Source organism: Rhea americana, unplaced genomic scaffold, assembly GCF_003343005.1.
Source record: "Rhea americana isolate MKP2758 unplaced genomic scaffold, rheAme1 scaffold_162, whole genome shotgun sequence".
Lineage (NCBI taxonomy): Eukaryota > Metazoa > Chordata > Aves > Rheiformes > Rheidae > Rhea > Rhea americana.
In genome coordinates, this window is record NW_028185728.1 from 1,235,007 (window position 1) to 1,257,958 (window position 22,952).

Below are 22,952 nucleotides of genomic sequence, written 5' to 3' on the forward strand. Positions count from 1 at the left end.
TGACATGAATTATAATCACAGGTGTCACCTTGGAGGCACAGATCAGTGTTGACTCCAACCATGTCCAGCATTTCAAAGACATGCAAAAAACAGCCACAGTGCATTGTGGAGTGACTGCACAAAAACATTTTATTTTGAAAYATGAAGAGTAATCTTTGAATGTGATTTCATAATTGTGTTAAGCCCATCTACATGCAGGCATCTGCCAAAATGTCCAGTCCATCCTTTTTCATCTGTTCTGCTCAGCTGCATGTGCCAGCCTTTCCTTGGGCCACAGCTAGCCCTCAGGCTGTTGCACAGTCACCTGGATCTGAGCTCAACATTCTTTAGTGTTTCTCCTCTGTAGAGAGTTTTCAGCTGGATCAGTCCCTGATCTAACCTAATGCAAAGCTGCATGGCTGCTGGAGTTGCCATAAACAAGGTAGTAGGAAGATGTAGTTGGAATAAGAAGAACCTGTACSTAGATGGGCTTGAAGCTGACTGTGAAACCACAGGGAGATTGTACACAGGTGTACATAGAGAAGTATTGCATTTTTGTCCTGTTGACCTCAAAACATTTTAGAAAGTTTGATAAGCAAAACATGCAAATTCACCAACGCTGCCTACCTTGGTATATATTCTAATCTCAGCATTTCCATGATCAAATATTTGTCAGCTGATTTAACAAACAGCAGCATGATTGGGGGATCTCTGTTTTTTCCTCCTTCATGCCAAGTATTTAGAGATTAGGAGAAAGCCACTGTCAGTAATGGTAGCCCTGTGAGTTTTCTGTATAGGGCCATGGAGAATTGAACTGACTGCTGCTAATTCAACCCCTTTTTATTAGAGGGGAGAAAATTCATGCAACTAGTATTGTCTTYTCTTTCAAGTTCATGTCATTTAACAGGTAACTTTCTTTTCCTCTGTGGTATATCTGGCACATTATGAACACAGTAATTCCTCCTAAACTCTGCTTTTCTTGTGTATCATCTATACTTTCTTTTATCTGATAGTATTCCCGGAGTAACAGATTAAATTTAGTTGTGCTTTGTCTCCTGATACAGTGGTTCTTCTGCTGTATTTGTTCAGTACTGTGTTTTTAATGGCTAATATAATAATGAGGAGTGTCTTTGTCTCATGAAATAGGTAAAAGAATTTATCAACGCAGAGCTTCTCGCTCACTTATATTCTTCTGAGGACCAAAACACTCTAATGGAGGAGTCAGCTGAACAGGCACAGAGGCGAGATGAAATGCTACGCATGTACCAAGCACTTAAGGAAGCTCTAGCAATCATTGGTGATATTAGCACTAGCACGGTGTCAACCCCTGCACCTCCTCCTGTAGATGATTCTTGGCTTCAGCAAGCCCGCAGGTAAGGATCTTCATATGCATTTTGCAATGAAAGTTAGGACAGGCAGATGTTGTCAGCAYCAGCGCTTCCCTCCCTACTCCCCTTTTTGGGCAAGTAGTCCTCCAAGTCTTTAATGACATTCATGAGGGAAATCGGAAAATCTTGCTGTTATCCAGATGATGTTTTGAGTTGCTTCAAGTACTTAAGAGATGAAGAACATGCAGATAAGCTGATTTTCTTGCATACTGCCAAGAATCTCAGAAGCAAGCTGGACTTTAAATATCAATATATTTTTTTCCAGTCAAGCCACCAGCCGTCTTTCCTAATATCATATGCTRTGTTCAAGAATGTCTTCGAGGAAAGACTGCTACTAGTTTTGGTTTCAATGAGCAGTGACCTTCCTAGAATGTGAAGRGCTTTGTGTTCTACTGTACTGTGTTAGCAGGAAGCCAGATTCAGAAATCCAGATCAYAATCCCCAGAGCAGATGAGGACCAGCATGCATTCTGTATGGTCCAATTTACATGCTCATTTTTTAAAAACATTTTCCCACATATACCTGTTYTATCGATGTGTATGTAAATGCCTGTCTTTAAGAGGACCATCCAATGGACTTATACCTTAGCTGATATTTCAGCTAGTGACTTCTGTCACCAAATACTGTTTTGTTTTCTGTAGAAGTACAACTCTTTCTCTTTCCTTATTCTAGTAATCTCACCTACATCTGCAAATTAACTCCAACTGTCTACCCTCAAGGCCACTACTTGCAATCCATTATAAGACTTCAGTGCTTCAGGCTCTGTATCCTAGAAAATCCACTTAACAAAACATTATTAGAATTCTAATATTAAAATCCATTTTATTTACCTCATTTATGTTTATTTCTGACCATCTTAATGCATACTATCTGTGGGAAAGGTAAGTGTGTGTGTGATATCTTTTCTTCAGCTGCAGAGGGAACAGTACTTGGTGGGAAGGGAAGTAGTTCTTGTAAATATCTGAAGTGTTACTAAATAGCCCTTTCAAATGGGATTCAAACCTGGGAAGCAACATCCAGAAGAAAGAAAAAAATCAAGGGAAAAAGAGAGTTATCAATTTAAATATATGTGATGCTCATTCAGCACCCTGTTAAACCTCTCAGATTCAAGACACTATGCAAGCAATGGAAAATGTTGTCACGGATATAAGAAAGTTTTTTCATTTCTGAAAAAAAAAAAAAGACACCAACTTATTGAGCTTAATCTCTGGTATTTCACTAGATCTCCTCCTCCAAGTCCCTCAACTCAGAGGAGACCTACATTAAATAATCCCCCAACCAGACCTTTATCTGGCAGAGGACCTGCTCCTGCGATCCCATCTCCAGGCCCTCAGGCGGGGGCTCCCCCCGTCCCATTCCGCCCAGGACCATTGCCTCCATTTCCAAGTGGTGGTGAAGCCCTTGGAGGACCTCCCCAGGTTCCCTCTCGGCCAACTCGAGCTCCTCCCAGCGTCCCCAGGTAAGACATCCAAACTTCCTGGTGCTGGGCATGGTTCTCTTCCTCTAGCATAACAGACTGATTCTGCAGTTGTATGAAAGTCAAGTATCATTGTTGAATAAGTATTATACCAAAACAAAATTAAACATTCCTTGCAGTGAGTCACAAGCATTTTGAGGAACCTATTTTTAGCACAAATACCACTTTTTGCAAAGATATAAACTTCTCTCATTTAAAAAAACAAATATTTTCTCTTAAGAACCACTGTTGTGTTGCATCTACATGAGGGCTTTGTAAAGATAAGTCATCTATTCTTCCACTAGAACAGTGGCACTGGGTACAATAACTCACTTTAGTCATTCTGAGTCCTCAGCAGAGGAAGTAATGGGTCTTCTGGGAGAGAACAAGAGCAAGCCCTCATAGAATCAGTGGAAYAAAGTGATCAGAGTCTGACTTTTATTCCACAGTGCAAATAATTTACAGCCAGTTGAGAATAGTCCATGGYTGACTAATGGTGTAGGTCATATAGCACAAAATGGTTGGTTAAAGAGCAGTATTTTCATGATCACGTTGTTTTCTTTACTTCCAAGGGCTTTGCATTTATCARTACTTTTAAAAGTAGCTTTGTATATTTTATATTTTTTTCTATGTGRCATTAACTGGGGTTTGTTTTTGCAAAATATTTGAATAAAATATCCGTAAGATTTATTTTCACTATGACCTAATACTCTTAATCACTCATAAATGTGAAAAGTTCTGATTCCAAGGGCTTCAGTAACTTCCAGGCATGGGCAGATTAGCCACATTGGAACAAAAGGATTTCTCTGTTTTTAATAAATTTACTGTTACGTTGAAATAATAACAGTTTTTAAGAAATGAAGATTWAAATAGAAGCAGAAAGAAAATGTGCACATTTCCATTTTAAATATARTAATTGAAAATAAAACCATCCTCCRCCTTTGGAGAAAAACTACTAAATGCTTTCTTTTAAATAGGTGAATATGTCATAGCTGTTAGTAACTGAAATTTGAGGCTCAATATTTCTAATATAMTTGCTCTTTATATTATAAAGAATAAATAAATGAGGTATATCAAATGAATGAAACATTTTAATATATTTCCAATGAAGAGTGTTGCATCAGTGCCCAACTATGAATTATTTTTTCACCTTAGTGGATATCCTAGCTCAGATTAGGATTACTGAGAAGTGCAAAATTGCCTTTCTGGGTACTAAACTTTGCACTGAAAAGGTGGAAGTTGGAGTGGAGTCCCCCAGATGGATCATTTTTGGTCTGAGCTGAAGGGCAGTAGCATCAGTGTTTCCACCGTGCCATCAGAGAATAAATCCACTCGCTGGAGAGAGAAGGGAAGTCCAGTACGTTGTCAGTTGTGCTACTGGAGAGAACCGTAGCTCCCGGCAGCTCTCACCTTGCCTGCCTTGCGAATGAGCGCGTCTCCGTGGTCCTGCCTGGCTGGGATTTTGCACGAATCCTGCTTTCCTGCGAATGCTTGCCAGGAACATGTGTGATAATCCTTTTGATGCTAAMCTGATAGGTGGGATGGAGATCAGGAAGGGATTTTCTAGCTTACAAAAGACACTCGGGTAAGCAGCCTGTGAACAGCTTAATTCATGGCTGCCGCTGATGGCATGCAAAGCAGTGGCTGGTAAAGGAGGTCAGTGCTTTTCAAATGCTGTAGCTGGATATATAATTGAGTGTATGACTGCCTAACATTTTTGTGGAAAAAATGTCTGAAATACACATCTTCTGGACTGCATCCTGGTTCTCCTTTTTTAGAGCTATGAAAGCCTCAGATATAAAGGTCTCAGATGCTTAAGAATGAAGGAAGAGTTTGCCTTTCTGCTGAGACTTCAGGTTTCTCCTGCTGACTAAACTCTGAGAAAGGAAATCCCAGGGAAGGGGCTGCAGGGGAAATCACCTGAGGGAGACAGTGTGGCAGGCTCCGGTGCCTATTAAAAGTCTTTTTTGAGCCTCGGAATTTCTGCTGCGCTTCGTCTGGTTTTAATAACAGTCTTCGCAGGATCGTAGGAAATTGACTCAGAAAATGAGTCTGAGATATTAAAAGGAAAAAAAAAAAAAACGGTTTTGAGGAAGAGGTCTTGTGGAAACTTGAGCTTTCTCTGTGACTTATTTTTGTACTAAGCCTCTGTGCCCTGTCTGCTTTACCACCATTTTCTGCAATGATTGCTTGAAATGTCAGGATTTGTCATATCTAGGGAAGTAGCTCAGCTTCCTGAGAAGAAAGATGTATTTTTAAAGTTCTTCTAGCTTTCCAAAGAAGCTTTCTTTGCACCCCCGTCACTGTCACATGGAGCTGAAAATCCTGATGTGCCAGAAAATATAGGCATTCTTTTTTCACGTGTTCTGCCGCAAGATAAAAAGCTCATTTTCAAGGGTAAGTTTTGAACCATCTTGTTCCAATGATAAACACATTTTGKTTGGAGAATTTGCCACCTTGTTACTGAGATATAGCCCCTGCCTTTGGAAAAAATCCTTCCCCCCCCCCACTTTATTAGCATTTAATCATAACAATTGTGCAGAAACTGAGCTCTCTGTGTTTTCTGACGGTTCCTCACTTACTGTACAGGGAAAGGAAAAGGGTTAGGGGAGCAGGAAATAATTTTTTCCTTGCCTCTGATTCTAAAGCTGTTTTGGGTTATGTGCTCTGAATATTTCTGTAAGGAAACAGAAACTATTTGCATGATACATGCCTCTTTTAATTAATCCCACTTGAGGTGGGTGGATCTCTCCCAGCAAAGCCTGTGAGTAAAGGCCCCTGGCTTTGTGAAGGGCTTGATGCCAAAACATATATGATTTGTGAAATATTCCCCACTGCCAGAATTTAGATGATTTCCCCTCTCTCTTAAAAGGCTGCAGCAGTATTTTAAAAGAAAATGCAGCTGTGCATTTGCTTTGGTAAGGTAGCTTTAAGCAGACCCTTGAACCACTTTAGCTTGCCATGGTGTGTGTTTGCCTCCCTGTTCAGAAAGTCTGATCTTGATCAATTTTAGTTCTACTGCAGATGCTTTATGACATTTAAATGTCCTGAATGGGGATCTCAGCTTTGCCCCAAGGAGAATAATTGAATTGGAACTGTTTTTCTGCTGGCAGCAGGGCCCGGGGTGGTAGCGGAGGCGGGAGGGTGCTCCCCTTCTCTCTCTGTCCTGCTCTGCTGTGCTACCGTGGCTTCATGAAGGCTTTCCCAAGGAAAGTTTAAAGATCATTCCCCACTTTGCTGGAATGATGTATGTGATCCCACTTGAGGTGGAACCTTGGTACCTGCTTAAACGTAGGACTCGGGGGGCTGCAACGTCTCTTCACACAGGCAGGAAAATAAACACTTTTGAGCATGTATGTTCTGAGGCTCAGACCTGCTGGTACACAGCCTCTGCAGAGAGAGCATGATCTTTAAATGTGAAGCATGCAGGGGAGAGAGAATTCACATCATGCTGCTTGTGAATAGCCGCATACGCTGCCTACCACCTCTTTCGGCAGTCTCCCTGCAGTTCGCTTCAATCCGCAGCCAGTCAGCAGGGAAGGGGGGATGGCTGTGCAGCTACGTTTTCCTATGTCACCGAGGTTAATTACATGACCTGCTGTGCTTGTAACTAATCTWTGTCATAAGCTATCATTATGTAGTCCTGCCACCCCAGTGCAGAAAAATACCTATGTTTGATAGTAATTACAGTTAGAAAATTCCAGACAAAGCCAGAAGCACTACAGAAAGTATCATTGCTTAATGGTGTTTGGTTTCCAGACTCTGTACTGCATTCTTTGATTGCAAAATATCGACTATTAAGTTAAAGTTTTATTTGGTGAATTTTTAGGGATCAGAGTTCTTTGGAAAGACCTAACAAAAAGTCTAACCCTGTGCACCAAGCAATAAGGGGATCCCTTGCAAAAATTGCATGTGATCCTCTGACTACAATCTGTCATAAYGCCTAGGCATGTAAGGCCTGAGGGTTATCCTGCCTTACCCTGGGAATCTCCTCTCTTCGGAGGGTTTGACCTTGCAGCCTTAAAAACATGCTACTATATTTTAATGGAATATAAATAATAGTCAAATAGCCATTACATCAAACTCTTCTGGCAGGATGAACAAGTGTCCACTTTTAAAGCATTTTCATGCTGAGTTTGATGATCTCAGTCTGAACATGCAAGCACAGCACTGTCCCACAGCAGTGTCAGTATGCCTTCGTTGAATGATCTWCACTGAAAGTTATAGTCGGAAAGTATAATCAGCAATTAGGAATGCTCAATGCATGCAGAGAGATGAGAGTGTTATCAGAAGGGATTTCAAAATCCTACTGAATTTAAAGGGAGACAAGGAAGCCATTCATGTCTGTGGTCAAAAGAACATACAGCTGTATGGAGTGCTGCAAAGCCAGAGCCCGACGCAGCTGAAAATACTGCTCTTCCATAGTCAGTATGATTCCAACTCTGCCTATCCAAGTACTCAAAAATCATGAGATTTATGAGACTATAAATTATTCTTTCTGTGATTTCTGCCTTGGAGGAAGACACCTCAGTGTGATTTGTTACCAATCCAATGTAAATTTCTTGTTCAAATGCGCACACACAGTAATATGTTCCTTTTGCTGCTGGCTGCTTTGAGCGGGAGATTCCATTTATTTTCTCTTATCCCTTAGAAAGGAGATCTGTTTTTTCCCGTCCTCCACTCCTCCTTTTATCGCTATTTCGTCTTTGCCTCTTTCTGGCATTCCCTCGCTATCCCCTTCTTGCCCATCCTGTTTGCATCTTCTTTCACATTCTCCCTTCACTTAGTTTCCTGCCCAATACATTTGTCTCCTTCTCCATATATTCCCTCCTTTCCTTCTTACCATCTTATRTTGGTTTCTTTCCAACTTATCCCTTCCCTGACACCTTTGTAAATCTGTCTCCTGCTCCTTGCATTTCTACCTTCTTTTAATGTTTTCCATCCAGTTTTCAAACTGCAGTAGCGGGCAATCTTTTTTAAGAGCAGCCTGGTGCCAGTGGTCATGATGACGATTGGAAACACTAGCTATCTTTAGGGTAACCATACTAGCACGTGCAAAAAAASGGTGGAGGAATGCTCGTCAGCCTAACTAGGGTCATCATCAGATTCAGTCCTAACTGAAGCAACAAAATAAGTAGCATTCTGAATAAGGATGAATATTGTCGGGGTTGGCCAGAAAGCAGGTCACAGCAGATTTTAAAAACATGTAAAATATCACAATATATCAACTCTTGTGGTTTCATTATAACTCTGCAATGCTGATCGTAAGAGAAACTTGGAACAGCGTTTGCRCAGAACTGGCTCTTCAGCTGCCTAAACTGTAACGCTGTGAGAGAGATACAGGAGAGTCTGCGCTTCTGCTCCAAAAGCTTCGTTCACCACTGCTCCCCAAAGGGTGGCTTTCTCCTACACTGGCAGTGGGATTTTGTTCACCATTTTCCTTCATATACTTCTCCCCCAAATAACTGTCCTAAAAGTCAGATAAAACAAAATTTATTTGATGTCAGTCATCCCAGTCTAGGTACTAAGCCTACCTGCACTGAATTTAACTCCCAACGGCATCTCCTTTAATAAGCCAGAGGCAGGCTTTCCACTTTACTTCTTTAGTGGTCTAGGAATTTTCTGATGGGTTGTGATATTCAATGCACTATGACAGTTGAGCAAATCTTTCTCAAGAGTCAATTATTTATATTTTTGGGAGRTTAAGTCCATTTATTGTATCTTAGTTTTGATTGTCTATCATTCCTGAGATATTTTCTCCTGCCTGTTTAAACCTTATTCAGCAAAATTTGTTTTTAAAATCAGGTAAACTAGGAGAAATCCATTTTATTGGAACTGTTGCAAGTACTTTCTCAATTCAGCAGAGTGGTTCAGGCTGGGAAATGGCTCCTCATTACTATCTCAGTGTAGACCAATCTCACAAAATGGGGAAATGATGCAGGAAAGAGAATAAAGAAAAGAAGGAACCTGAGAAGAGTTCTAAGAAGTGATTCTAGGATAAAGATACTGCTAGGAGTGCAGTCCCCAAGCACAGTTGAAGCTTGCTTTGGGAATGTCAGCTGGTGAGCTGGATGAGTGACTAATTTATTCTGTTAGGTATTTTCAGCAAAAGCTTTTTTTGCCATCTTAGCTTTTTCTCTCTCAATATACTATTAGTAAAAGGAAGTGGTTTTTATTTTTAGCAACTCTGAACTTGAAAAGGAAAGTAGAGTCAAACAATAGCAAATATTGTTTGCCAAGAATACAGACAGGAACTCAAAGATATGTTTTGTCCCTAGAACGTATTTCATCTCGTAACAGAGTAGCTAAATAATGGTTGCCATAAAGGCTATGCAGAACTAGAGCAATGTTGTCTAATAAGAAATTTCTTGCCATGTTTGGAAGAGTGGGCAGAATAGCAGGGCATCTCTAGTTTTCCTTGTGCTGGAAGAGAAAGCATATGACAGTAAATAGAAAGTAAGCAGTGATAGTGTAAGCTTTCTGAATCTGCAGGCAGCTTGAAAGGCTGTAAACTCTCCTGTCCCCTGCAAACTGTGTTGGATCGTTAGTGAAAAAAGGGCACTCAATGGTCACATTAATGACACTGATAATCATGTTAGTGGCTGTCATCATGGATAAGAAGAGGTGCAAGTCCAGCTGGAAATGACAGTCAGGATGTTTACTCCCTTTCTTACCAAGGTAAGTAAAGAGGAAAGAGATAAAAAGGCAGAGGGAGGTCAAAGAGAAAGTAGAGGCGAGTAAGAAGGACGAACAGAGTGGGCAGAAGTAGATACGATCTTTAAAGACAGGATACGCATGACTCTCACAGACACTGAACATTGCAGTTGAACACAGAACAGTACACAAGGCTTCAGCTACTATTCCAAGATAGTTCCTCCTGCTGATTTTGTGGCCCTGCAGTTGACATCATCTGCTGTGGACAGAGGAAGGAAGAGCAGCGTTGTGAATGTATGCGCTCAGCACTCCCAGCTTCCTCTTCCTCCAAGCAGAGTTTTGATCTTCTCAACCATCTGGACCCAGTGTTTCTGAAGAGTTGGGATAGTCCTCCGCTAATGTGTTGCACACTTGCTTACTTGACATGTTCTCTGCTGAAGGGCAAACAAGAACACAGTTTGTTAAGAATAATAGTCTTTCTTGGTTGCTCTATTCAATTAATTTCTTTGTTTATTCAAGCTGAGTTTTCCATATGACACATTAATTCCCTAAAATGACTAACTCCAAAATGCAACACCCACATAAAGATAAATATGTTTATGTGTGTTTGTGATAGATGTTAATTTATGATGGTCATATAGAAAACTCAGCTTAATTTGCAAAGAAATTAGACTAATGGAGTATATTTTGCAACCCTTTGCCTCTGAAAGGAGACAATTCATATTATGAATATATAGTAGGTTAAATGAGTGGAACCCCAATAATCCTAATGTTTTGGAACAGTGTTAGTATTGGAATTAATGGAGACTTACATTGCTGCAGTGTAGTGGTGGGTAGTGGAAGAATACATTCTTCAGATTCGCTATTTTTTTTTCTTTCACTGAAAGGGAGTAATTAGGTATCAGACAAAATTGAATAATCTGGCAGTGCAGTCACACACTCTATGCATTTGTAGAGCGTGATACATATGTGTTCCGCTGGAGAGCTACTTTAAAACTGGCATTTGTCCTCAGACAGTGTGCTCTGCCTCTCAGTCCATCTGTTCCTGTCTTGCCTTACAATAGCAATCCTCTGGGTGTGCTTACTAGAAGCAGTTTGTGTTTGACAAAGTGGCATTTTCCAGTACAGAAACAAATCAAAGAAATTTTTACTCTCTTGAACCATTGTGTTGGGATAAGGGACAATCTCAGATGTGTGTTCCCATGTTACTTTTTTTTTTCATCACTATTTAGTGCTGTTTCTCATTTCTCCCATAATCTCTTACTCCTCCTCATTCTTGGCCGTGAATCCTCCTTTATTCCTCTCACCATCCTTTTTCTGCTTTTCTTGTTTTCATGTAGCCTCTGTCGCTAGTGTCAAGTCTCTTTCTTCCTCTTTGTTTTCTCACTTCTAGTGAAGATTCTTCTTCCTGAGTTGTCCTTGAGTCTCCGTAGTTGCTGTGCTGCACCTATTCTTATCAAGAAAGAGTTTCTAGGTACAAGTTGTAGATGAACTACTTGATCAGACCTACAAACCATGTCTCACTTCTGTTCTTTGACCATCATGATTTACAGTAGTTTCATTCCTGTTTTGGATTTTCTGCTAAATTCAGAAGCTGATGGAGGTCAAGAAGTACCATATAAAAGTTACAGAGGTTGATGTAAGAATGGGGAAAAGTAGAGCGTAAGTTGTGTAGGTCTCTTAGGATCTCACTGAAACAGTGAAACCTGTATAAAAATCAAAATCAGTCAAGGCATTACAATAGTCCTAAGGACAATCTTAGGAAATTGGCTACCTATTCTCTGTAAATAAATCACATGAATGAGGAAATGATATTTATTTCTTGCCTAAAGAATGTTACTCTTTAATCCCATTATTATATGCCTCACACCCACATTTTCATTTTTACCTAAAATAACATTTGTCTGCAGTCAGATTTAAAGCCGCTTAGAGATTTTGTTTGAATATTTTCTTGTTATATTCTGCAAAGACAATTCAGGGTATTCTGAGAGGCTTGCATTATAGGAAAGCCAAAATCACGTAAAAGAGGGAGAATAATGGACTTTTGTTTACAACTTCAAATCTATAGGAATGTATCATAAAATATGGTTATGTGCATGCCTTCTGCAAGTGTCACAAGCAAATAAGAATGTAAAATGTAAGTGGAAATGAAAGTYTTTTATTTAGAAGTATGTTAGCTGCACTCGGAAAAGAGAAGCCGTCTTCTTAAAGCCGGGCCTCCCAGCGTAATTACGGCTGTGCTTTACTGAAAGCATATTTTGTGGACTGTGCGTGTGGAGTGATAGCACTTTTCAAAAAAGAAAAGCTTGAAGAGCTCCCATATGTTTCCGATCGAATTTTAAGTCTAGACTTGCTTTATTTAGTTTCTTTTGCTCTGTGTTTGCCTAACTAAAGTTTTTAGGAGTTCTCTTAAAACTGAAAAATTAGGGTGTGCTACTTATGTTAAAAATAAATGTAGAACTTTTCCTTTTTAAAAGTTTTTTGGTGGGGGTGAGAGTTATCCTTCATTCAAAACCCCACTGAGTTCTTCAAAGGAGGAGTCTCTGCAGCAACATCAGGGAGTTATTAAATACATACTTAGTCCGCRATTTTCATTGGTAAATTCTTTATGTCTGCTTAATATGTGCTAGTTAGAAGAACTGATTCTTTCTGCAGACTCGTTTACTCAACCCTGGGGACCTATGATCCCCTGCCCCTTTAGCACTAACTTTTGCAAACACTGTTTCCCTTTAAAAAAAGAAAAAAAAAAGAAAGAAAAACGGACTCAGCAGACCGTTAAAGGGGCCAGGCTGYGGGACTCGGCCCCAAAGCTTGGAAACGCAGTTAAAATGTTTGAAACAATAACCAAATTGGAAATACCACAGAAATGGCATTTTTATAAGCAGGAGCTTTCTATGAATCTGGACCAGCCTTTTTTTAGCCTGGGAACAGCTAATGCACCGCGTCCCTCCCCGGGCGGAGGGAATCGCAGTCTGATAAAGCAGAGAGAAGCGGTCCTTGCTGTCTTTACCAGTATCATCTTTTGGCCTCAGACTAAACATTTAGTTGGGCTTAGTCACTTATTTACTCACTGACATGGCAGCTAGGGCAGAGCACAGATCTGGGGGAGGTTGTTTTTCTCCACTTTTCCTTTGCGCTGCCCAGAAGCGGATTGGAGCTCCCCCTGCTGCCCTCGCTCTCTGCATTACTGCAGTTCAGAGGGTCTGGCAAGCACATTTACGTAACCTTTGCTCGCCCTTCACACTCGGAGCGCAATCGTGCTGGAATCACGCTAGGCCTCCTCAGACTTTCATTTTTCACATGAGCTCAGAGCAAAAAAAAAAAAAAGAAGGTGGGACTGGAACCCATAGCATCGCGGTTTCCACATGCTGCATTTACAAGGAGCAGCCCAGTGCTGACTTGCTGGTCCAGTTATCCCAGGGCGACAGTTTAGATGCCCAGGTTTCCCCCCTTCCCTCCCCCCTCCCCGCCCCCAAAGTCTCTTGGTGCTGCTGGAGCTCTTCCAGTCACTGCTCCACACGTAAAGAGGGGGGAAGAGGCGGGAGGCATTTGGGGTTGACCTCTCTTCCTGACTTTGTGACTGAGACCCTGGGGGAGGAGGGCGGAAACGACTGAGCTCTGCTCCCTGTGTAAAACTCGTCACAGAATGACTGTTCACCTTCATGGGGAAAGCTAGCGACAAGCAACTTCTGGGCTTGTTCTTCAGCTCATGTAGATTTGGTCTTCAGCTTGGGCCCATTCCTTTTGTGTGCTTGGGGCTAGTGAAGCCAAGGTTTCTGACCCCAGATGCCACCTCAGCTGAGCCCCAGCCTAGCATCCAGGAGCACAGCCCATCTTGCTGTATTTACTGGCATGTGGAACTAGGGACTTCCCACGAGGCTGTTAGTGGAGGGCCTAGAGGTGCTTTTGCACATCTCTCACGTACCCTCTTTTCCAAAATGTGAGACATCACCATTGTCCACCAGGGACATATCCAGGCCTTCTGGCCATTTAACAGGAGACAGACTATGCAGGGTCCTCTCTGAGTTGCATCTCCCCCTGTAACACAACAGCACAGCCCCTCTCCCACATCTTGGCCATGTGTGCTGGTTGTCTCTGGATCGCTGGGATCGCTGAGATCCTGTGTGATCACAAGAGAGAAGCTGCAGAAGTACCCCAAGAGTGAGAGAGACAAGCCTAGCTGCAAATAGTTTGAGGCTAGTCACTGTGGATGTTGTATTTGAACGGCTGCTGAGTTGACCAAATCCACTGCACAGGGCCAACTGCAGGATTTAAAGCTGGGAGTCAAAGTAGTGTAGTGCAAGCGTTGCTTTAGATTTCCCTGTGACTGGCATCTTGCTTTTCTAGTTTGGACTCTCATAGCAGTTTGTTAACAGCAGAGTAAGCCTGAACCAATTTGGATTTGTTCACTCTGGAAAAAAAGATACCAGTTAAAAACGCGGAGGATCACATCACCATGGCATTTCAGCCAGAGTGGCAATAGGGCCCATTTGCCACTCCTCTGGAAGGTACCTCTGATTTTCAGGGTGCCAGTCCTGCTCCCAGGGCTATGGTGCGGGGGGCTACGGAGCTGAAAGACAGCCCCACACGACCACACTGCCCTGGGAAGGAGCAGCATCCCTGCGGCCGAGGAGCCGGAGTGGGACTGAAGCTAATGAGAAGTGTGCCCTGTTCGTCACGTACGTCYGGACCTGGACCTGTATGAAAGATGTGCACAAATACTTGCATGCACAGGGACCCAGAAACAGGTACTCATCTCCCCCGGAAGGTACTCGCAGAGACTGCGGGGCCCCTTGCTGAGCAGGGCTGCCCGCGGGCYGCACAGCAATGTTGGCGGTGCTGCGGGGAGCCGCCAGGCTCGGCAGCTCTGCCCRGGGCGGGCTGCAGCGGCCGCTGTGCCGCCGACCCTCGCCGCGTCAGCAGCTCCGCGCCAGAGGGGCCCCTTGGGAGTATCGGCTTCTGCTTGAGTTGTTGCTCTGAAGCGGTATGAGAGCCTGCTGGTTTTTTTCTTTTTCCTGGTTCAGTTCTAGATTGGGCTTCATGAAAACTTCAGAATAATGGTTCAGGTGTAGTAACAGTTCTGGTTCAAGGAGAAATCGGCTCAGACCCATTTGTGGTTCAGATTCGGCTTGACTGATTAAATCCAGGATGTTTTCCCACTGTGCTCTCTAGTTTCTGGCCTAACTAGTCTTAAATGGCAATTTGTCATTTGAAGTCAGTGCACTACATTTAACCTGGTGTTAAAATACAAGGCTGGGCTTGTATCTTTTAAATTTGATACGAGGATAGCTGTGTGCATTTTCCCTTGTTTGTAAATTGTATACAGATGATACGATGTTCTCAGTAAGCACTAAACAATGCAGTGTGGGGCATTTCAACAAAGGAGTAATTTAATGTAACCCAGCAGAAACGCAGAGCTTTAGAAGTGGTTCTTTATGAAGCTACAGATTTCGGAAATGGGTCCAGAAGACCTACAGTGGAGCAGCCTAAGAAACAATAGTTAACACAGTAACATTTTTCTGTAAGAAAACTACACTATGAAGAAATTATAGTTCACTCACTTTTTTTTAGCTTGTTGATTTACGTGAATGCTTCAGTTGAAATGTTTTGTATCTGTTGTATAGTAGGGATTAAAATTCTCGTTTCTTCACTAAAGGAGGATATTGCTGTACAAGATGTGCTTGGAGCCAAACGAGCTTTTTAGCCCTTTCCTTTCCTTTCCTTTCCGGTCAAGTATAAATTTGTCTCATATGTTATGTTCTGGTTCAAAGAAGATTAGCATTTTCTTTGCAGTCTTCTGAGATAGGATTAGGATTAAGGAATGAAGAGAGCATGAATATTTCCTGTTAATGAGGGGCAAAAAGACTATGTAAGAGAGAGATTGGAATAAATTGCATCAACATAACTCTGTTGCAGAGTGCTAAGTAGCTAACTGAGGGAGCAGACTGGCTGTGAAGAGCAGGCACTTAGGTATATATTTAAACAGTACAAAGTGGTGCTAGGCAGAACTGTCTGAGCTAGTGCAGGCACTGAGGGCAGGAGGGGTATGTTCGCCCCAGGCTCCGCGCAGGCTTTGCTCAGCAGTTGGTTGTGCTAGCTCAGGTGGAACAGAGTATTTACAAAGCAGTCTTCATAACCACGCTGACTGGATTGTCTCTGCACAGCGCTGAAGTGCTCCGTGGAGATGTACCCTAAATACACGCAGAACTGTAGAAGGCAAACAAGCAGCTAGCTAGAGAGAATTCGTCAACAGCTCTAGCGGAGTTGTGTCATCCTTTGGCCAAGGAAGGGAGGGGAGTTGTGTACTACCCCTGCTCAGCTTGGGCTGCAGGTGGAACATGTTCAGGGGTTATGCAGCTACTGGCTAATTCTTGTACCACAGTATCTTATAGGATGCAGCCCAAATTGAAATGCAGGGTTTGGCAGTGCACAGGAGCCTAGGCTGAATCAGCCGTTTGAAATAGGGGGATAAGGTCCCCTGAGCCCTCTCAAGAAACCTGGGATTCTCTTAGCAGTTACTGAAGTTGATAGATGAACACATAAGTGACAAGTGAATGAATCCAGAATCCATCACCACAGCTGGCATTTTTAAARGGGGCCATTGATATCTGGCATTCAAGCACAGTTCATGTAGCWGTTGCAAGAAGTGGCATGTTTTCTGCTTTGGCGAAAAGCACCTGAAGTTGCTCCAGCCAGTCTCCCAGATTCCCRCTGGCTACTCCGAAAAAGTGCCTGTATGTCCACTCTTTGGCTGTCCAGGCTGGGAATGACCCCAGAGAAAACGGGAATAGTAATCATCCAGTGATCATTTACACGGCACAGGTGGTAATTGTGTTCATAGAATTCACAGACTTGACCAGAGAGGAGAGTTGTCTGATGCGTGAGAATAAGGCACAGTGTGCAGAAACCTTTTGCCTTCTTCCTTATTGTGGACGCTTAGAGCTGGCKTGCTTCAGTGTAAATGAGCACAAGAATATAATGCTTAGGTGCATGTGCATGTTCACGTAGTTATAGCAAAAGGTCCATTCTCAATGTTTCCACTTAACGTTTCTTCTTTCTTTCTCTCCAGTCGAAGACCACCCCCTTCACCTACTCGGCCCACTGTAATTCGTCCATTAGATTCGTCCCTGTTAGACTAAACGAAGTTTCTGGCATGCCATTCATTGTTAACCAAATATGTGGAAGCAGATTGCTTGATAACTGTTGGAATAACCAATGTATAGTGGCATGTATGGACATCCATAGGCAAGTAACCAATTTTACTGATATACACTCTGTCCATTCTGCATTACTTATGAAGTCTTAAATGTTTTGGGAAGGTCTGTGCTGCCTTGACTTTTCCTTGTGCTGTAGCTGATATTAGCTAACTTACTGACATATTCACCCAGATAGCTATGCTCACAATCCTATACAGTCAAACGAGGGATTGACTTTGTGTGTGTGTGTGCACGTGTCTAAGTCTGCTTCTTTTTTTCTTCTATCTGAATGGCACTTTGCTTTTATCTGTAACTTTCAGATTTCTAAGGCGTATCATTTGAAAAAAAGGTTTTCTGTTGTTTGGAATTAGAGTTATGCCCATTTTCTCCTTTAATGGCTAAACTGGGCCGAGGAAAGCAATGTTTTTTTTTATGCAAGCTCTTTATTGGCCCAACACTTCCACGTCCCTCTTGCAAGCCTGCTGGATGGCAGCTTTTCCTATAGTTCTCCTCATCAGAAGCCTAGTTTTTAAAGAATGTTTTTAAACAAGAAGGGTGCGTATGGTACAATCACTRTTTTACAAAATCCTTCTTTCCACATTGGTGACTGACATCCAAAGTTGGCAGTTGGCTTGGCGATCAGCAAGAACCAGGCTGCAGTACCCTGGCTTAGACTGGGTAGTGCTCTATAGAAATGGAAATTCAGAAGTCCCAGCAGATAACTTAGAAGTCTCAATGTGGAGTTGCCACACTGTGCAGCAAGGATGTGAGAAAAGCAGTTTGAAGGGCTGGTACATGACAGGCCAGCATGTGCCAGATTACTTTGTCCTCTAGCAGCACTTACATTAGTATTCCCACTGAGCCCACTGGAAACGCTACGTGTGTGAGTGTGGGTGATAGGTATATATATACTGCCTGGCAGGATCCAGAAAGTTGAGTGTTGCATTTGGTCATTATGTGAAATACAAAAAATACCCATATACTCCTCTGCCCACTGTGTGAGCCAATCAACAGAGCTATGGCCTAGGTGTGGATCTGAGCTTTCCAAAGATCCAGTTTGGATTCAAAATACTGACTCAACCCCATCAGTGAAGTTCCACTATATAAAGATTTTCTATTTGCATCTCTTGAAGTCCCACACACCTCAGATTGGCTGTCCCCTTATCCAAATAGGTACTGAGAAGCACTCAGCTGTGCATCCTGGCAATGTATTATTTTAGCAGATATTCACTTTCAGAGGTCTTCTCTGCCTGTTGTTTTACAAATTGTATATTAGTACATTGTAAAAGATATATATATTTTAACTATATCACTTAATTCTAAACAGTTAGGATTGGTGTCATCCTTGTGGCTTAAAATGTAAGCCATCAGAATTATACTAGAGATTAATTTGGCCTTATGTCTTCAGAAAATATTAATTGTTGTTATTACAATTACAGTTACAGATACCTAGGTAAAGCCATTGGTGGTTTCAAAGGCCACTAGTGTAACCAATCTAATAAATTTATTTATGGAGACTGCATGTAGGGCTACAGTATGTTGTAGCTCCGTGGTTAGGCAGAATCCAGTCAAAGAGCCACAACCAATGGAAATTCTCCCTGTTAAGTAGTCCCAGGCTGCTAATTAAATAACAGTTATGTTCACCACTGAAACACATCATGCTTCTGCTTACATGAGAGAGATGAGTTTGGAAAAGCACCATGATTTTTATGTTAGCTTAACTTTAATATCCTGTCAACCTCATACTTGTGACACACACCTAGGGAGCCTAGAGGTCAGCATTTGAAGTGCAATGAAGATGGAATCTGTCAGTACAGTGGCATCTTGGTGATCTCAGCAAATGGCTGAAATGGCCAGTGTTTCCCTAGAGAACAGGACCGTATCTTCAARAACAAGTGCACAAAATCAGCTTACAAGGAAAAAAAAAGGTGCAAACCCAACTGCATTTACATTGTTTTTTACTACAGAAAAGTCAAAACATATTTTGATGATTTTTCTTCTGTTTTCCACTGTGTAGTACTCTATTCTGTAACATATAATGCATCTATTAGTTGTGTTTTTATAAGCAACTGTAGTAGTCCATATAATTGCCTACCAGCAAGCCTGTATGTAGATTAGCCGAACTCTGTTACTGAGCTGGCAGCTGTCTTCTGTCAGAAAGCCATGCTTAGTACCTCTTCCACCTCAGCCAGTGAAAGTCATTATATTAACTCCAAATCTTAATATTCAGTAATGTTATAAGGCTAAGATCTGGCTTTACCCCACCCAATCCTAAATGCTTGAGTACAGCCTTAGTTGTTCAAGGTGTCAAGTGTTTAAGATGGGAAGAGAAAGTGGCTCCAAAAGGTGATTCAGACCAGTGTGACTGCATGGGACACCAGGGTGATAATGCTGGTAAGTTAGGAGCCTCAATTAGATGGCATAATTCTTGGTCTAAAAATGTTTAATTAAATCTTCCATGCTTGAGACTCTTAATTTACATTACTCATGGTTTCTGTCAAGCCTAAGGAAATACGCAATTATCATAATTCAGTGCTACCCTTAACCCTGTCCCACAAGAAGTTGTATTTCTCCATGGTAATCTTGAATTATAAATGATAAACTCAAGCACAGATTTACTGGAAAGAGGAGGGTGGGAGTGAGGGATCTGTAGCCCCAGTGTTAGCACTGCCTGGTTCTGCACTCATTTCTGAGGTCGTGGGACCCAGCGTACAGCTGCACAGCCCTTCCTTCTTCTGCATCCCCATTCAGATCACACCTAAATCTGGACCTATTCCTGAAATGCAACACTTTTAGGTTTATAGGTTAATTAACCTTAAGCACAGATCCAGAGTTGGATGATTTTTACCTCTAATTTCTTGCATATATACTTTTCAGAATAAATTGCATAGCATTTTTCTAAGAAACAACAATTCTAAGTGCTTCCCCAAGAAATTGCTACTTACAACTGACTAAATTCTCACCCTCTAACCGTGGTCCCTTTCCTCATGCTGTAAGTGCCTGGAACAAGCTTGTCTGTCTTGCTCACTCCAGAATCTGGTGAATTGTGTCTCTCCCCGTTCCTTGTTCTTGGAGGAGCAGCCTTGGCACCAGCTCGCTCCAGGCCTGAAAGACAGCAGGACAAACTCACCAGTACATCTCCATAGATCTGCTAGAGGGATTGGTTGGCCAGGACAGGCTACTTACCTCTCGCTGGACATCCGTACGCAGGGTGAGCTAAGCATGAGCTCCTGTGTCTGAGGAGCATGGGTTCTTCTCCCATTATCTGATTCCCTTGGGGAAGCTCGGAAGATAGGGAGTAGTGGAGACTCCAGTTAAGCAACAGAAGGTTTTTTGAGTTTACATGAGCTTGATAATTAGCTGGATGATCTATTTAACTAAGTTTCAGGAGGGTGCTCATCTGTTACTGYGTTTAGGCTAAGCCTAGATCTCTGTGTAAAGAATATGTTCCACCTCATCCCATCATGGATGACTAACAGCTGAAGAGCTCACTTGGGCCATAAATAGCTCTCAGTCTTTAATCTCAAGGGATCTTGTGTGAGGATTAAAAAGATTGTATGTTCAAGAAAAAGGTTTATGTAAATAGTTAATGTGTGTTTATTTTGTTGCTAATCTTATTGCACTTTCTGAGTAAGCCTCATAAAAAGAGATATTTATTATATTAGAAGAGATACATTATAGGTTATGGCATTTTGTGTTAATGTATAACCTAGAAAATATTATACTCTATGTTGCAGACAGCTACAATAGACAATATGTATACAGCATATTGAGATTACTGTCTAGCTCTGTCTTTCTGTCATAAAATAGTCCAAGCCTCCTAAATTCAAAGCAGACCTACTTTGTACATGTGACACTGGGGAGGCACTTGATGTCTTGGTGTGCTTAAAAGTACACTGCCTCCTGCTTTTGCATTGAATCTCCTCCCTGGGGCTCTAGCAGAGCAGCTCCCTTGTGTAAATGAATGTTACTCTGCCTGTCTTTCCTCTTGCTTTGTCTGCAGGCGAGCTGATACCGATGGCTCCTCCCGTCCAGACAGTCCTTCACTCTTGCTTGATATATGATTTGTTYCATCTTGCCGGCCGTTTGTTTCACTTCTTGTTTCTTTACTTTTCCAGAATGGTGTAAACAATGTCTTCTTTTTGTAAGAAGCTAATGCTTGATTTCTTTCTGAATTTTGCTCTGTATGTTAATGCTCTGTTTCATATGAGCCAAAATATCTGCCATTGGCTTCGTAGTCTTTAAATGGTTCCTGCTGTTGGCCTTTGAGCATAGTAAGTTGATTCCTGAAACTATGGTCATTACTGAGCATTGCATACACCTGCTGTAAAAATGTTATGCTGCATTTCTGAACCTGAAATAAACTGTAACTCTTGATGGGCTTCTATTATTACTTTCTGGATGCGCATGAGTGGTCTTCACCCTAATCACAGCATGCTGCACTCTGCTTCTCTTTGGACTGCAGTAAGGATTCATGAGAGACACATGTTGCAGTTCATATCACTAGAGATACCACTTAAGTGTATGGGGAGATGAGAGGGAAGTGACCCATGGAAAGTATTCAGCTTGCTACCCTGTTAGGGACTTGGAGTGCTACAGAGATGTTGTGCTGGCAAATAGGTAAGTGTTTTTCAGGCAATATCTGGTATTTGTTTCACTGTTGGGGAAGATAGGTTTTGGGAGAGATTCAGAGCAGAGCAGAGGGCCAGGCTGAGTCCTCAAGAGCAGAAGTTGGAGTGAAGTTGTGTATGTGTGTGCATTCTGTCTGGAAGAGATTTCTCCCTGAAGTGGTTTTGTATGAACGTGCAGATGTCTCAGAATGTATCTGTCACTCAGTTCCTCCTTCAGATTAGTAAGAGCCAAGTAACTGGAATCAGCGCTTGGAAGAGCAGGAGTGGTCTGTTTTGGCACAGCAGGTAGCAAACACACAACAGCTTCCTATCCGAGGCTCTGAGCACAACAGTCACTATGCTGGTCCTTAGGTATTGGGAAAGTGAGGGGGGCAAAATGCAATGGGGGGTGAGCAAAGCAGCAATATCCTGTTATATTCTCAGAGAGTTTGCTGTAACACTTGGGAGCATTTTTTTTTTGAATAGCCTTTAATGCATATGCCTGGGGCAGAGTCTGCATTTGCTCTCTGCAGACAGGAGTGTCACACACGTGTCCTGTCTGGCTGGAGTACATTAAATATCCCTGTGTGAGTTGTTTCCCTGCCTATTGGCCAGCTAATATGTCAGTGCTGTCTGCTGGATACTAGGATGAGCAGCCGCTCTTCTCTGACTGCTGCACTAAGCCATTGACTGCCAAGGGTCTTTTCTGCAAGTTTTGGCAGTAGATTCATTGCACTGCCATCACCCAAAGTTTTAGCGTTCCTCAGCAATGACCCCTCCAAATATCGCAATCCAACACATAGATCATCTTGTTTGATCATTCCTCTAATCCATCAGAATCTCACTTAAAAGGTTTACTCCAAGAACAATGTTTGAAATAAACTGTGGTCCAGATTTTAAGGCTGGCTGGGGAAAAGCTCTTCTGGAAGATATTATTTGCTGCAAGAAAATTAGAAAGTTTCTGACCAGCAACTTCGGCACTCATCATGGGATTGTCCTAGTTCTCTGGCGCCAGCATGTCAGATGGGAAGCTTGGAGGATGAAAGCAGAGCCTGTGCAGGCTGTGCTGATAGCCAACTGATTCTAATCTCATTCTTGCTCTTTTCCTTACTGTGCATGTTCTGTCCCTTTTTCTCTTAACTCATTTTATAATTTTGTATATTAGCCATTTTGTTGTATCTTAACCTTTTGTTTTAATTCTCTTTCCCCCTCCTCCCCATGAATTTGGGGTTATTTTTTGTTTTTTTTTCCTAGGCGACCTCCTCCAGCTGTTCCAGGAAGATCATCCTAATGCATACATTTCACTTCTTTTGTGTTATAGGCAATCTGTTGTCTTTTTGCCCAAAATTGTCTTTAATTTGCACTAGACTATTTGTAAATAAGATTTTATTTTCAGATGTCAAAGATAAGATTGATGATAATAAAATAGAATGCTTTTCCATTAAAGACTCTACCCACTCTTTCTTAAATGGAGCCATTAACACCCCATTAAAGCAATTGCCTGGGTCCTGTTGAGACTCTGGTGGTCTGATGTGGGAAGGGAGGGACATGCTGCTGGGATTCTACCACAGCTTCTGAATTCATTAATCACTAGGATTGCTCAGGAAAAGCGGCTTTGGCTTAGTGGTAGCAGGAGGAAGAATAGCCAATGTCTTTAACAACAGAAATT

The 22,952-nt window shown here is 42.0% G+C and overlaps 1 protein-coding gene across 9 annotated transcripts in view; it reads left to right on the plus strand.

Annotated features, from left to right (window-relative positions):
- Positions 1–22,729, plus strand: part of DNM3 (dynamin 3) — a 187,100-nt gene extending 164,371 nt beyond the window's left edge. For 4 of the 9 annotated variants that reach the window (XM_085300250.1, XM_085300252.1, XM_085300255.1 and 1 more), the window contains 3 exons: positions 1,126–1,352; positions 2,590–2,826; positions 16,547–21,048. In XM_085300250.1, coding sequence (XP_085156376.1) covers positions 1,126–1,352; positions 2,590–2,826; positions 16,547–16,616 — 534 coding nt within the window. In that variant the 3' untranslated portion in view covers positions 16,617–21,048. Of the gene's footprint in view, positions 1–1,125; positions 1,353–2,589; positions 2,827–4,601; positions 4,908–16,546; positions 21,049–22,537 lie in introns of those variants that run through there. The other 5 variants (XR_014895264.1, XM_085300254.1, XM_085300251.1 and 2 more) reach the window with 5 other exon arrangements.
- The last annotated feature ends 223 nt before the right edge of the window (positions 22,730–22,952 follow it).